At 38.0% G+C, this 13,081-nt stretch overlaps 1 protein-coding gene across 4 annotated transcripts in view; it reads right to left on the bottom strand.

Annotated features, from left to right (window-relative positions):
* Positions 1 to 13,081, bottom strand: part of BckdhA (Branched chain keto acid dehydrogenase E1 subunit alpha) — a 336,705-nt gene that overhangs the window by 266,829 nt on the left and 56,795 nt on the right. For all 4 annotated transcript variants that reach the window (XM_067141838.2, XM_067141839.2, XM_067141835.2 and 1 more), the window contains one exon: positions 7,779 to 7,974. In XM_067141838.2, coding sequence (XP_066997939.2) covers positions 7,779 to 7,974 — 196 coding nt within the window. The remainder of the gene's footprint in view (positions 1 to 7,778; positions 7,975 to 13,081) is intronic.

The raw sequence follows: 13,081 nt of genomic DNA, 5'->3' as shown, positions 1-13,081 counted from the left end.
CTCTTCGCGCTATAGCCGTAAATGTGAAACTATGTATGGGTCTATACCACGTATAGAGGTCGGCGGCTACGGAAGAAAAGAGGGTCTATACCACGTATAGAGGTCGGCGCTGAGGGGTTAATGCGAAAGAGAGAACAACTGGTTGACTTCATGAAAGAAAAAGATATAGCCATATTTGGACTGTGTGAGACCAAGAAGAGGGGTACGGGAGAGATTCCTCTGAAAGTAGGATACAGGCTGCATTACAGCGGAGGATCTGAAGCAAAAAAAAAGGAGTGGCCATCATACTTAGAAAAGAAATCCAAGAATACGTGGAATCTACAAAATGCGTCAGCGATAGGATGGTGATGAGACTCCAGTTTTTGGCATGAAAGATCTATTTCAGTTGTATACCCCACAAACAGTTTGCATAGGTGAACATCTAGAGGACTTTTTTTAGAGGCAATGGAGAGACAGATAGAAGACAAGGTGGGGCCGATGACCTAGATGTTAGGGCCCTTTAAACAACAAGCATCATCAAAAACACCAAGACGACAAGGCAGTGCTATTGATGGGGGATCTAAATGCACAAGTTGGAATGGAAAGACAAGGAAAGGAAGATGTTGTAGGGCCCTTTGGATATGGAAATGTAAATCAAGAAGGCAATTTGCTGGCGGATTTTTGCATGAGGAACCGAATGATTGTTGGAAACACCTGGTTTAGGAAGAAGAACAGTCAGAAAATTAAAAGGTATGGTTGGGGAGACAGACGATATAATCAATCGAGAAAGAACACCGGAAGAACCTTTTAGATGTTACAGCCATGCCCGAAGAAGCCTTTAGTGGAGATCATAAAGTGGTGATAAGAAAATTGAAAGTGGGAAGGATTGAAAAACCCCTATTAAGAAGAGAGAAAATAATTAAAGTATGGAAGTTGAATGAGAAAAGCATAAAAGAAGAATTTCAAAGGGAAATAATACCTTTGGTACCCAGGAGGGAGATGGGGAATGTTGAAGATGAATGGAAAAGATTTAAGGAAGCACTGGTTGGCTGTGCATAAAAGGTATGTGGCAGAACATCAGGAAATGTGAAAGACAAAGAGACACACTGGTGGAATGATAGGGTAAAGATTAAAGTGAAGGAAACGGAAATGGCATGGAAAGCATCTAAGACTGAAGAAAGTGGAAGAAAATATGTGGAGGCAAAGAATTTGGCCAAGAAAGTAGTGGAGGAAGAAAAGAGGAAAAGCAGGGCCTTATTCACACAGAAATTGAGAGATGATATGCAGGGCAGCAATAAATTATTGTATGGCATCTTAAGAAATAAAAAGAGAGATCAAGTAAAACCAGATTTGTGAAGGATGAAGACGGCATAATATTAAGAAAGCCAGAAGAAATAAGAAATAGATGGAGAGAGTATTTTCAGAAGTTGGCGAACAGGAGAACTAATGACAGTCATTCAATGGACTACCAGAAAAGGCAATTAGTTGATGAAGAAATGGATAAAGAAATTACAATGAATGAAATTGAAATGGCAGTAAGAAAAATGAAGAATGAAAAAACTGCTGGAATAGATGACATTTCAGTGGAGATGATAAAGGCAGCTGGAGCTGTAGGCCTGCAGTGGATTTATCGAATTCTCAGGATTGTCTGGAAGAATAAGGAGGTCCCAGAGGATTTTATATTTAAAAAATTATTTTATATAAAAGGAAACAATTCTAGAAGGAATAATCACCCCAATTTTCAAGAAAGGCAATAAGAAAGTATTGAAGAACTACAGGGGAATTACTCTGATATCGCATGTTGCTAACATAATGGAGAGGATACTAGAAAGTAGGATAAGGTTGAGGGTTGAAAATCAGATACAGGAAAATCAGTTTGGTTTCAGAAGTGGAAGGTCAACAATAGAGCCCATTTTCATTATGAGACAACTAATGGAAAAGCAATGGGAGTACAGGAATGATATGGTGATTACATTCATTGACACTGAAAAGGTATATGACAGTGTCCCCAGGACTAAAGTTTGGGACAGTCTGGTGCAAAAAGGAATTGGACAGGGATTAATAAAAATGATCATGGCAATATACAAGGAATGTTGTAGTTGCGTTCAAACACAAGTTGGCAGGACAAATTGGTTCAAAATCACTAGTGGGCTGAGCCAGGGAAGTGTTCCATTGTCAATCCTGTTTACAATAGTAATGGATGACATCATGAGAACTGCAAGAGCAGCATATGGAGGAAGAGAAATGAACATCATGTTATTTGCAGATGATATTGTGATTTGGGGAGACGAGGACATGAATGCTCAAGAACAGTTGGATGTGGTGAATGGGAAGATAGAAGAATGTGGATTGAAAATAAGTGTAGAAAAGAGTAAAACTCTTGTTATGACTAGAGGGGAGAAAGAAGGGAAAGGTCAGATTAGACTTGCAGACAACCCCTGGAAGTGGTGGAGACGTTCAAATACCTGGGGAGTGAATTAATGGAGAATGCTCGACTGGATGCTGAAATCAGTACGAGGATTCGAGCTGGAAGCTCTTTCTATCATAGTGTTAGAAACATGGTATGGGACAAAGGTGTGCCAATGGAAGCAAAGAAAACTATGTACAAGATGTAGTACATACCCATAACAACTTACGGAGCAGAAACTTAGACAATGACAAAGAAGGATGAGAGTCCAATACAGGCAGCCGAAATGAAGTTCTTGAGGAGTATGATACAGAAGAGTAGAAGTGACAAAATAAGGAATGAGAAAATTCGGGGGGAAATTGGAATGGAAAAAATTAATGATAGAAGAGAGAAGAGCCGATTAAGATGGTTTGAGCACACAAAATTAAAGGGTGATGAAAGAATGCCAAAAAATGTGATGGAAATGCAAATGCAAGGAAGGAGAGGCCGTGAACGACCACGACTGAGATGGAAGGACACAATTCAATGCAGTATTAGAGAAAGAAACCTGGACTGGGACAAAGTGTTGGAGGAGGAGTGCTGGAAAGACCGAAGAAAGTGGAGAGGAAACATATTTGCCCCTACCCAGCTATAGCTGGACAATAGGAAATTATGATGATGTTTAGGTAGGAAAGTATTTCCGTATCTTATTGTACATGACCCTCCGTAAATTATTGGAACATCGTAATCATTGATAGTAGTGGTAGCGTACTGTCGTATCCCGGCCAACAGGTGAGACGCCGAGCGGCGAGTAGAATCACCTGATGGCTAACGACAGTACTAAAAACGAAAGGGATATAAGATGGTAATTTATAGGCGTTAGGTAAGTTGATTGTTAAGAGTTGAAACTCATATGATTTCCTATATATGTGCGTATATTGACAGATGATGTACAAAGAATATACACGTACAATTTTAAGTCGGTCACATAATGTGACATACTGGAACTAGCCTTCCTCAGAACGGCTACTCCAAGTAAATGCAAGTGGACTCTAAAGCATTAGAGTACCACTGAAATGCTAAGCGACGTTAAAAACAGAGTATCGTGGAGTCTCACAGATTCCTCAAGCTTTAAGTTGCCAACTACGATAAAACCCAGAAGAACTAGGGCTTAAGTCGAGAATCAAAGTATGAATGGTGAATACCAAGTGTTAGCACCACCGTTCAACCTGATCTACTAAGAAATATTCTAAGTAGCGAGACCGCTTGGAGAATTGATCGCAATTCCCTGACGTGAGCGGAAGGCAAGGCTTCCAAAGCGAAGACTAATGCATTAAGACCCTTGTTCCTTCAATTACATACGTATTTAAAGGGACTAGCAATATGATATGAGGGTCTCCCATCCTCTCAGATAAAACCTTACTGGCTTACCATTGGTGCTACCGCCTCCCGCATGCATCACAAAATTCCAAGCTATGCACGTGGCAATATTTATTAACATGAACTTGACTTCTCGCCCTTAAACCTATGCTCATAAAATCACTCCCCCATTTCTAATACTTGTCATCATAAACATGACTCTGCGTCCCGTTTCACTTAATTGGGTCGCCCATTAATTTTAAGTATGGTATCCTTCAAACTACCCCCTTTTCTTGCCATCTCCAGACGACAGGACGTGACTATTTAGATTTGTCCATATCGACTTCCTCGTGAGACCTCTTGACCTCACACAACTCTGTTTTCAACTGTCATTCTATATCACCCCCAACACATGGCTGCTCAGACAGCACAGCCAATGAATTGAGTTACCAAAATAATCACTATGTATTACTTATGTACTGCTACTTGACGAAGGTTCGTGTCCTTGGACATGACAGTACCATAACTCTGAAGATAATGGGTTTGCAACTAATGTTTATACGACATTTCTTCGCTTGTTTGTCATGTGCTGCCTCCTCCATAAATACTGTAACCTTTTCCAAGGACACCCTGTAGCCTTCCGTCAGTCGCAATATATAAAGTTTCAAGGCAGGTCGCAATGAGCCTGAGAGATCCCCCCCACATATAAGTTTCAGGAAGTTCAAGAGGGCAGCTATGATGTACTCCTTATGTTATATAGGTGTGTTTGAGTCAGTTAAAATGGTTTAGCAAAATTCTGATCCCAAAATAAGCCGCATTTTATGACCATATATTTTCTTCAAAATTTTAGGTATCTTTGCAGTATTTACAATTTTAATCGCAGAGAAAATCTTATGCTGGCGGAAACTATGTTCATATGTCTCAGCAATTACAACAAACATGAGAAATATCATAAACAGGGCTAAACAGGTCATATGTTCTTCAGTAAGGATTCTACAAGAACACTAATAATTCGCACAGGCACTAGCCGATCATGTTCCTTTCTTTCTTCATGGGTTTGGCGGTCATTCAATCTTAAACAACGAATCAAGAACTTAAATCTCCTGAGGCTCATTACCAGTGCAAACTTTTCTATACCATCTCCATCAGTGCCCCAGAGATCTTCAAGGCTCTGTCTATTCCCTCTGTAAGATCCTGCCAAGTACAATAGGCCAAAGAATGCTTTAACCCGTAGAGAGCCAGACAACGATATATCGTTGTTTCGTATATACACGTAAAGTGCCAACCACGATATATCGTTGTTTGGATAGCGCGCAATTCTATACGAGTTTGTACAACTTGGGTCATCAGATTGCAATATTTTGTGTGTCCAGTCTATAGAGAATTGTCATCAGATTTTAACGTCGCTAGATAGAGCGTAAATTCATTCATTATCATGCAATGAATTTCTGAAGTCCGTGTTCATCTACAACGTATGATCTCCATGCCGCGTGAGTAAAATGGCGACTAGCAGGAGAAGTTATTTTTGTTAACGATGACGAACTGGCTGTATTTCTTAATAATTTTTAGTAAAGAAGGGGATGATGAGACTCAGATAAGGAATTCACTCCTCCAACAAGTGAGGAAGGGAAAATTGAAAGAGTTATTTGGAGTGATAACGGCGAGTTTTCTGTAAACACTCAACCACGTGCTCATTGTCCTAGTGTAAACGTTGAAAGTGGTAATGACCGTCTGAATGACAGTACTGATGATGACGACTGTAACAATACCCAACAGCAAAAATTTCATGTTTTCCGTGAAATTCAATTAGGTCAAGATGCAAAATACCAACCCTCACGTGATTATTATGATACTCCTGGCCCGAGACACACCCCTTCGTCAGACGCAAACCTATAGCGTATAACTGCAGACACAAACAGATATGAGAAATCATGTCTTGTCACCACATGCCAGAGCACAGCAGTGGCGCCTGGGTACACTGATTGAAATGAAGGCTTTCATTGCTGTTTTGTTGAAAAAGGGTATAGCTAGCAGGCCGAGCATATTTTCGTATTGGGTAAAAAACTCCCGTTATATTCCATGGTTTGGAAATATGTTCTCAAGAAACAGATTCCAATTGATCTTGAGATTCTTTCATCTTGTGAGCAATGATAATCTATCACCATCTGGTCACCCTGACTACAACCCATGTGCCAGGTTCGATCCCATTGTTGGCCATGCCAATAGTATATTACGATACCACTGCACATAACTCTTAAAATACTCAAGATAAAAATGTGAAACTTTACATGTTTATTCATCTGAAATGGGACATTGCAAAGTAGTCATCAATATATATCGTTGAGTTAAATTTTCTGTTGTTTTGTTTTTGTTTTGTTTCCTGTTTTTAAATTTTGGTGTTTAAAAATTGTTTGGAAAATATTTTTTTTTTCAATATACCCAAGGGCATTTTAGTGTTTTAATTTAGTTCAGTAGTAAGAGTGTATTCTTGTTAACATTCAATCAAAATTTCAAGTGATAGTTATGACATTTGTGAACTATTTAGTCCAGAGAGTGAGAACCTGCAAAATACTCTAAATCTGTCTGGCACTCTTGGCATACTGTGAGCACTCTGGCCTGGCACTAAGAGGGTTAATGTCTATCTGGTCTGTAAGCTCAGCATCCCTTTCACGAGTAAAATTTTATTTCATGTAGTCTACATATTGATTTGTGTAAGTTATAATAGTATCTATTATTTCCTCCGTAAATAAACACTACCAGGAGTCTAGCGGTGATTTAGCTTGCCTTGCTTGTCCTATAACTCCAGGTAGATGTCGTACGAGATTGTGCTTCCTGGCGCGGACCCGTTGGGATGGCGGCATCGTACACCATTTTGTCTTGTCTTTCCCTTCATAATAATTAGCACTGACCTCTAATGCTCCTTGTTCATCAGTATCACTGTTGTCATCTTGTTCTGTTTCCGAGTCACCATCTCTTGATTCCAGAAGATTGTCACTGTTTGTGACACTTTCGTCTTCAAAATTCTCATGTTACGCATTATCATTTTCATCCAGCAACAGTCGTTGGACATCTTCCACATCTTTTGCTCTGTCTGAGTTAAAATGTTGCTTCCTACTGGCCATAATGTAGGCCAGTAGTCGCAATGTGCCTGTGAGGCACCAGGCTTATATTGCACTATCTACATGCTTACGTGGGAAATTACACCAAATTTAGGGTAAACAAATAATTTAACTACCCGCAGAACAGCAATTGTTTGCATCACTTTGAAACACCAATCGCAACGGGAACAGTTGCAATGATCTACCAGATCAGATGGAACACTTCCGACTTATGGAGTGAGCGAACATAGACTGCCTGTCACATGACTAATGAACATGACAAGGAGTGAGGCTAGTCAGAGGATGAGAATTGTAGGTCCGTGCATTGAAGCGGTAGCGACCGATGACTACAGCCTGTGCCTGTCAGATCAGTTGCGACTGACGGAAGGGTAGAGGTGATGTGGTAAGATATGCCTTAAGGGACCTAATAACAACAATCCAAGGAATGAGTCGACTAGTATGTGCTTATTTCAATGCATTAAAAAATTCTAGGACTGTATGTCAAATTCCTACATAAAAGAAAACAATTCCAGAGTAAATTTCATTACAACTCGTACCTGCATAGCATTATGGCAAGAAATGTAGCCTATGATGAGCTATAATACAGCAAAGCCACCCTCTGTGTTACAATCAGCACAAATTCAGACTAACAAAATAGGAACTCCTTTACCTGGTATGAACATTCTACAATTTATTGATAGTACTGTTGTAATTTCATTTTTTGTTATTGATTTGAATACCATCTCACTCCTCCTCTTTCTTAGCTATGAGACTATGAAAAAGGTGGTAGTATCTTTGTCTTTCTCTCTTCAAATAATTTTAAGGACAAGCCAAAGGAGTTATTTTCACATTAAATAGCAAAGAATCTCCAGTGTCTTAAATATTTTTCATATAATAACACCGACATGCAAGATTGGGTGCATATCTAGTTGTGGAGGGAGATATAATTCAGTTACCTGCTTCTCTATACTGCCCATAGACTAGATCATTATCAGCCAGGGCCGCTGCACTTCCAATATGAGTAGCTTCTTCTCCATAGTTAGTCATGTAAAAAGATATACGGCCTTGCCGCTGAGACTCATACAAAATCCGATCCATGGAGTTCAAGAGTGTCATATCACGGTACATCTTCTGGACCACTTCCGGTTTCAGCTATCAATTAAAATAAATTACTGGAATTAAAATCATTATATTATTTTAAATATCAATTCACCTTTGCATTTACTTTTTCAGACTAGAACTAAGGTAAACAAGCAATTTCAAATTCACATGCCGAAATTTGCTTCACTTTTGCAACTGAATTCACCTGCGTTCAAATTAATGGAAAATCAAGGATATTATCCACAACTATGAATAAACAAGACGCTAGGGAAATATGATACTCAATTCACAAGTTTATCTAGATCAGATAGCCTATGTCTTTGAAATAATCAGAAGATTCCATACAGCATAACAATTATAAACAAGGTTAGTACATTGGAGAAATGAACAAATTCAATTTTATCTATTACTAGAGACCTCATCATATAATGATAATGTTTCACAAAAATAAATCTACACACTTCTTCATTACAACCCTACATTCTCCAACAAGTTTAACTCAGCATAGCTTTGGAAAATTAATGGCAATTTGATATTATTTTGTACAAACAATTATATATAACAATTACAAACAAGGTTAGTAAACTGTAGAAATGAATAAACTCCATCTTCGGTAGTCAGGATGTGTTACATCAAACAAGATCATATCAATGAAACAGGGAAAAAAAAGAAGCAGTAAAATCATGTATTTCTCATAGTTCAACTGATAAAAGAACTTCTACATCATGACTGTCTACAATATATATATATATAAATAAATGAAAGTATCCTAAATTTGACCTAATAAGTCATTTTATTCATGTACTTGTGAGTAGCTTTGAAACAATGTTACCAATTTTAAATATCGGATATTTCAAAGATCGATAACCTTCAAATAGTGCCAACCCATTATTAGTTTCTAATAACAATACTTCTGAAGAAAAGCACTATGGTTGTCTTACAATGAGAGAGTGTGTGTGCTTTGTTCAAAGTCAGTCTCATTGGCAGTCATAAATTCAGTATGCAGTGTGCAGTAAATGGTTCCACACTTCTTGTGTCAATCTAAAGGAGGAAGACATTAAGTTCTTGAAAAGTTCAGCCACACTATGGAAATGTGATAAGTGTATCAAAGCCAGACGTGAGAATATGGGGAGTGATGTCAATCAAACGGCTTCTGGAGGCATATTATAATGTGATTACTTTATTGTGGAATAACATGAGTTTCCCATGGCAGATTTCCTTGAAACTCAAGCAAGAAAACATTTCAGTTATGACGAGCATGATGATATAGCCTACTTCTTTTGTCGGTAAGACAATTATTTTAAGAGTTTTTGATTTTTCTAGCATGGAATGTTCTGGAACAGGTGATGCAATTTAAACTTGACTATGTCCAGTTCTCAGCGAGTCGCTTGGCTAAGACGGGTAGTCTATCTATCCCCTGTCAGACTTGTAGAAACACATGTTGAGGCAAGCTGAAGGGTGTTGTTCATTCATGTCGCGTACAATTTACAATTACCACAAGAAATACTGTATGTACCCGCATTCCTGATTCCTGGTACAGTATCTATGCTGGTTTACAGAAGAAATTATTTCCTTAGGAAAACAAAAGGAGTATCATAGAAAATGCTCAAAATTTTCAAATTTATTCTAAATAAATACAAAGATAGTAGAACAGAAACTCTAGCTTTAATAAGTAAGGCATATATATCCTATCCTTCTGAATCTCAACGAAGTTTTTTTTTTTTTTTGCTATGGGCTTTACGTCGCACCGACACAGATAGGTCTTATGGCGATGATGGGATAGGAAAGGCCTAGGAGTTGGAAGGAAGCAGCCGTGGCCTTAATTAAGGTACAGCCCCAGCATTTGCCTGGTGTGAAAATGGGAAACCACGGAAAACCATTTTCAGGGCTGCCGATAGTGGGATTCGAACCTACTATCTCCCGGATGCAACAACGAAGTATTTGCAGTAACCCTAAAGCATTTTGGAACTTTATTAAATGTAGAAACAAAACCAATAAACTTTCAAACCCAATGACCTTCAACGGAGCTATTTTGAATAACAGTAGAGAGATTGTAAATGGCTTTCCTTCATATTTTAGAGGAGTGTATTCTCAACAGGTACCTTCTTACTCTATTACAGAAACAGACATACTAGAAACACCACTCATATTTTACCAATTTTTAATATTGATGAAAATGAATATTTAAAAAGAGTTTAGAAACCAAAACCTAGTAAATCAAGTGCCTCGGACGGTATACCACCATATGTATTGAAGGGTTGTGCTGAAGTACTAAGGAAACCTTTACGTATCATCTATAATTTAATTATAAATACTCAAATCTTTCCAGACATTTGGAAACTAAGCAGGGTTAGCCTGGTCCTCAATTCAGGAGATAACATCAAAGTGGAGAATTATAGACCAATTTCTATAAGTAACACTCCAGCAAAGGTTTTTGAGCAAGTAATATCCTGTAGGAATTTCAAACAGATTAAAAACTACATTTCCCCTCAACAATATGGATTTTATCCAGGAAGGTCCACTGCAGCTAACCTTACAAACTTAACTCAAAACATTTTTAACGCTCAGAACAGTCAAAGACAGGTAGATGCAATCTATACAGATCTTTCAAAATGCTTTGACAAACTGGATCATAATATACTGTTATGCAAACTCAAATTATAGGTTATCATACTTCTTGACTCTAATTTCTTGTTACCTGTCTGGTAGGCACCAGTTTGTAACGTACTTTCAAACCAAATCCTTTGTGTATGTTGTTAATTCCTGTGTACTACACGGTTCCAACCTCTTTTCTTTTTTTTTTTTTCACAATCTTCATTAACGACCTCACACAGGTTATTAAACACACAAATTGTCTCTCATATGCTGATGATTTAAAATTATACAAAACCATTACTACTTACGAAGATTCATTTGTACTGCAGAAAGGCAATGACAATATTTATGTTTGAAGTATCAACAATAAAATGCAGCTTAATATGCTAAAGTATGATGTTTATCAGAAAAAACACTGAAATTTTATTTGATTATAATATGAATAATATAACCCTTCAGAAGACAAACTCAGTAAAGTATCCAGGGCTCATAACGCACAGTGTGTTTTTCAAAATGCACATTGAAAAGGTCATTAATGAAGCATACAAGTCCTTAGGTTTCATAATAAGAAACTCTATAGAGAGCTGAAATACATACGTAATTTTACCACACTATGCACTGAATTTGTTTAAAGCAGATGTGCTGTGTGGAATCCGTGTTACCAATCTTACAAAACTTATATTGAAAAGGTTCAGAAGAAATTTCTTAGAATTCTCTACTATAAAAGTCATAAAAGTTCGGCTCTAAAAGAAAAACTTACCCCGGGAATTTATATTCTCCACTGTTATTAATCAAAGAGAAATTAATCAGCAAGTATTTCTGTATAAAGTAATAAATGGTATAATAGATGATAGATTTACTTGCTAGGGTTAACTTCACTGTAAAGATAACTAATCTGAGGACACGGCAACCATTCTACTGTAGACGTTCCATGTCCGTTAGTCAAAGAAATTCACCACTGGTTAGAACATGTGAACAGTTTAATCAAACAGCCTTAAATATTAATACTATTGATTTTGCAATACCAATTTGCAAATTTCTGCTTCACATTATGTATGTTGAGTGCTCAGCTCGGAGCCTGATTTGAATCTTAACAGCTCAGCCATCAGCCGTTATATGGCCCAGGCGTCACTGAAGAGGCATACTAGGGAAATGAGGAGCGAGGTATGTTCCTATTGCTTTCCTCACTGAGCCAAAAGTTATTATATCTCAGTCTGCTAAGTCCACTCAAATGCCCACATCAACAGACCACAGGAGCAACATTTACACACCTCTCATAACAGAGACTGGCTGCATAAGGAATGGCATTACTAGCATCACTCATACCTTGGTCGCTTTACTGTTGTCAAAGCCAAGGATGAGACAGATAGGTCAATGAATGATATAGATGTTGATTCCCATACGGAATCTGAAATATTTGTCCCAAATGAGTAAATTTATAATACCAATATAAATGATCCGTTATTGGACATTATAAATTTTCCAGCTAACTCATTCCTGGTTGCCAGCGTTTCGCCCTCGTGTGCTAGGTTGGGCTCATCAGTTGGTACCTAGCACACCTACCAAGACGCTGACTGGTGCATACCGTGGAGGCCACTGCGTAGGCTACTTGGAGCCACCGGCAGTGCCAATGCCCTATGAGAGGCATCAATTTTTGGTAAAGAGACAAAGTCTCTCATAGGGGATTGGCAATGCTGGTGGCTCCAAGTAGCCTACGCAGTGGCCTCCACAGCATGCACTAGCCAGCGTCTTGGTAGGTGTGCTAGGTACCAACTGATGAGCCCAACCTAGCACATGAGGGCGAAACACTGGCATACAGGAATGAGTTAGCTGGAAAATTTATAATGTCCAATAACGGATCATTTATATTGGTATTAGGTCAATGAAGGTAACAAATTTGTACTAGCCTACACCAGAAGACATAATGCACTGTAAACACTAGGTATTGCCAGCATATTTCACATTAACTTACATATACCTGATTTGTGAAGTTTCTTTATGGTTAGTATTAAACTGTCTTTACTAAATATTCCAATATGTATCTATATACTGTTCCTTACTGGGTCGGCAAACAAATAGATAAAAACAAAGTGAAGACACCACGTAATAAGCCACAATTTACCATTTTTCCTGTCCTCCTTTGCCCTGGCTAGTTCAGCAGCATCGCCCACAGAATGTCCATAATTTGGTCTCCAAGAACCACTAAATAAGATCTCTTAAAGATGTTAAGTAGGACAGGAATTGCATTTGTATGAGTGAATGAGGATTCAAGTGAAATAAAAGAGGTTTGAAATATGTTAATACACTAAAACATAAAAATTGCATAAGAAAATAAATTCCCTTGAATAAATTAACGTAATTTCTGATACCACTTAGTGTTGTTTGCCATCAAGTGGCAACAGGACCTTGCCCGTCTAAACAAGTCTAAAATCTTCAATGGAATCCGTGTGCCAGTTAGATAAACACTACACTGTATATTTCGATAAATCTGAATAGGTTAAGAATTTGAGTTTAAATTTAACATCTATGAGCGTAAGATTAAAATATAGCAACTTCGTATTAG

This window comes from Anabrus simplex, chromosome 2, assembly GCF_040414725.1.
Source record: "Anabrus simplex isolate iqAnaSimp1 chromosome 2, ASM4041472v1, whole genome shotgun sequence".
NCBI classification, from domain to species: Eukaryota; Metazoa; Arthropoda; class Insecta; order Orthoptera; family Tettigoniidae; genus Anabrus; species Anabrus simplex.
The sequence above is the reverse complement of the archived record's forward strand: the minus strand, read 5'-3'. Positions and strand labels throughout refer to the sequence as shown.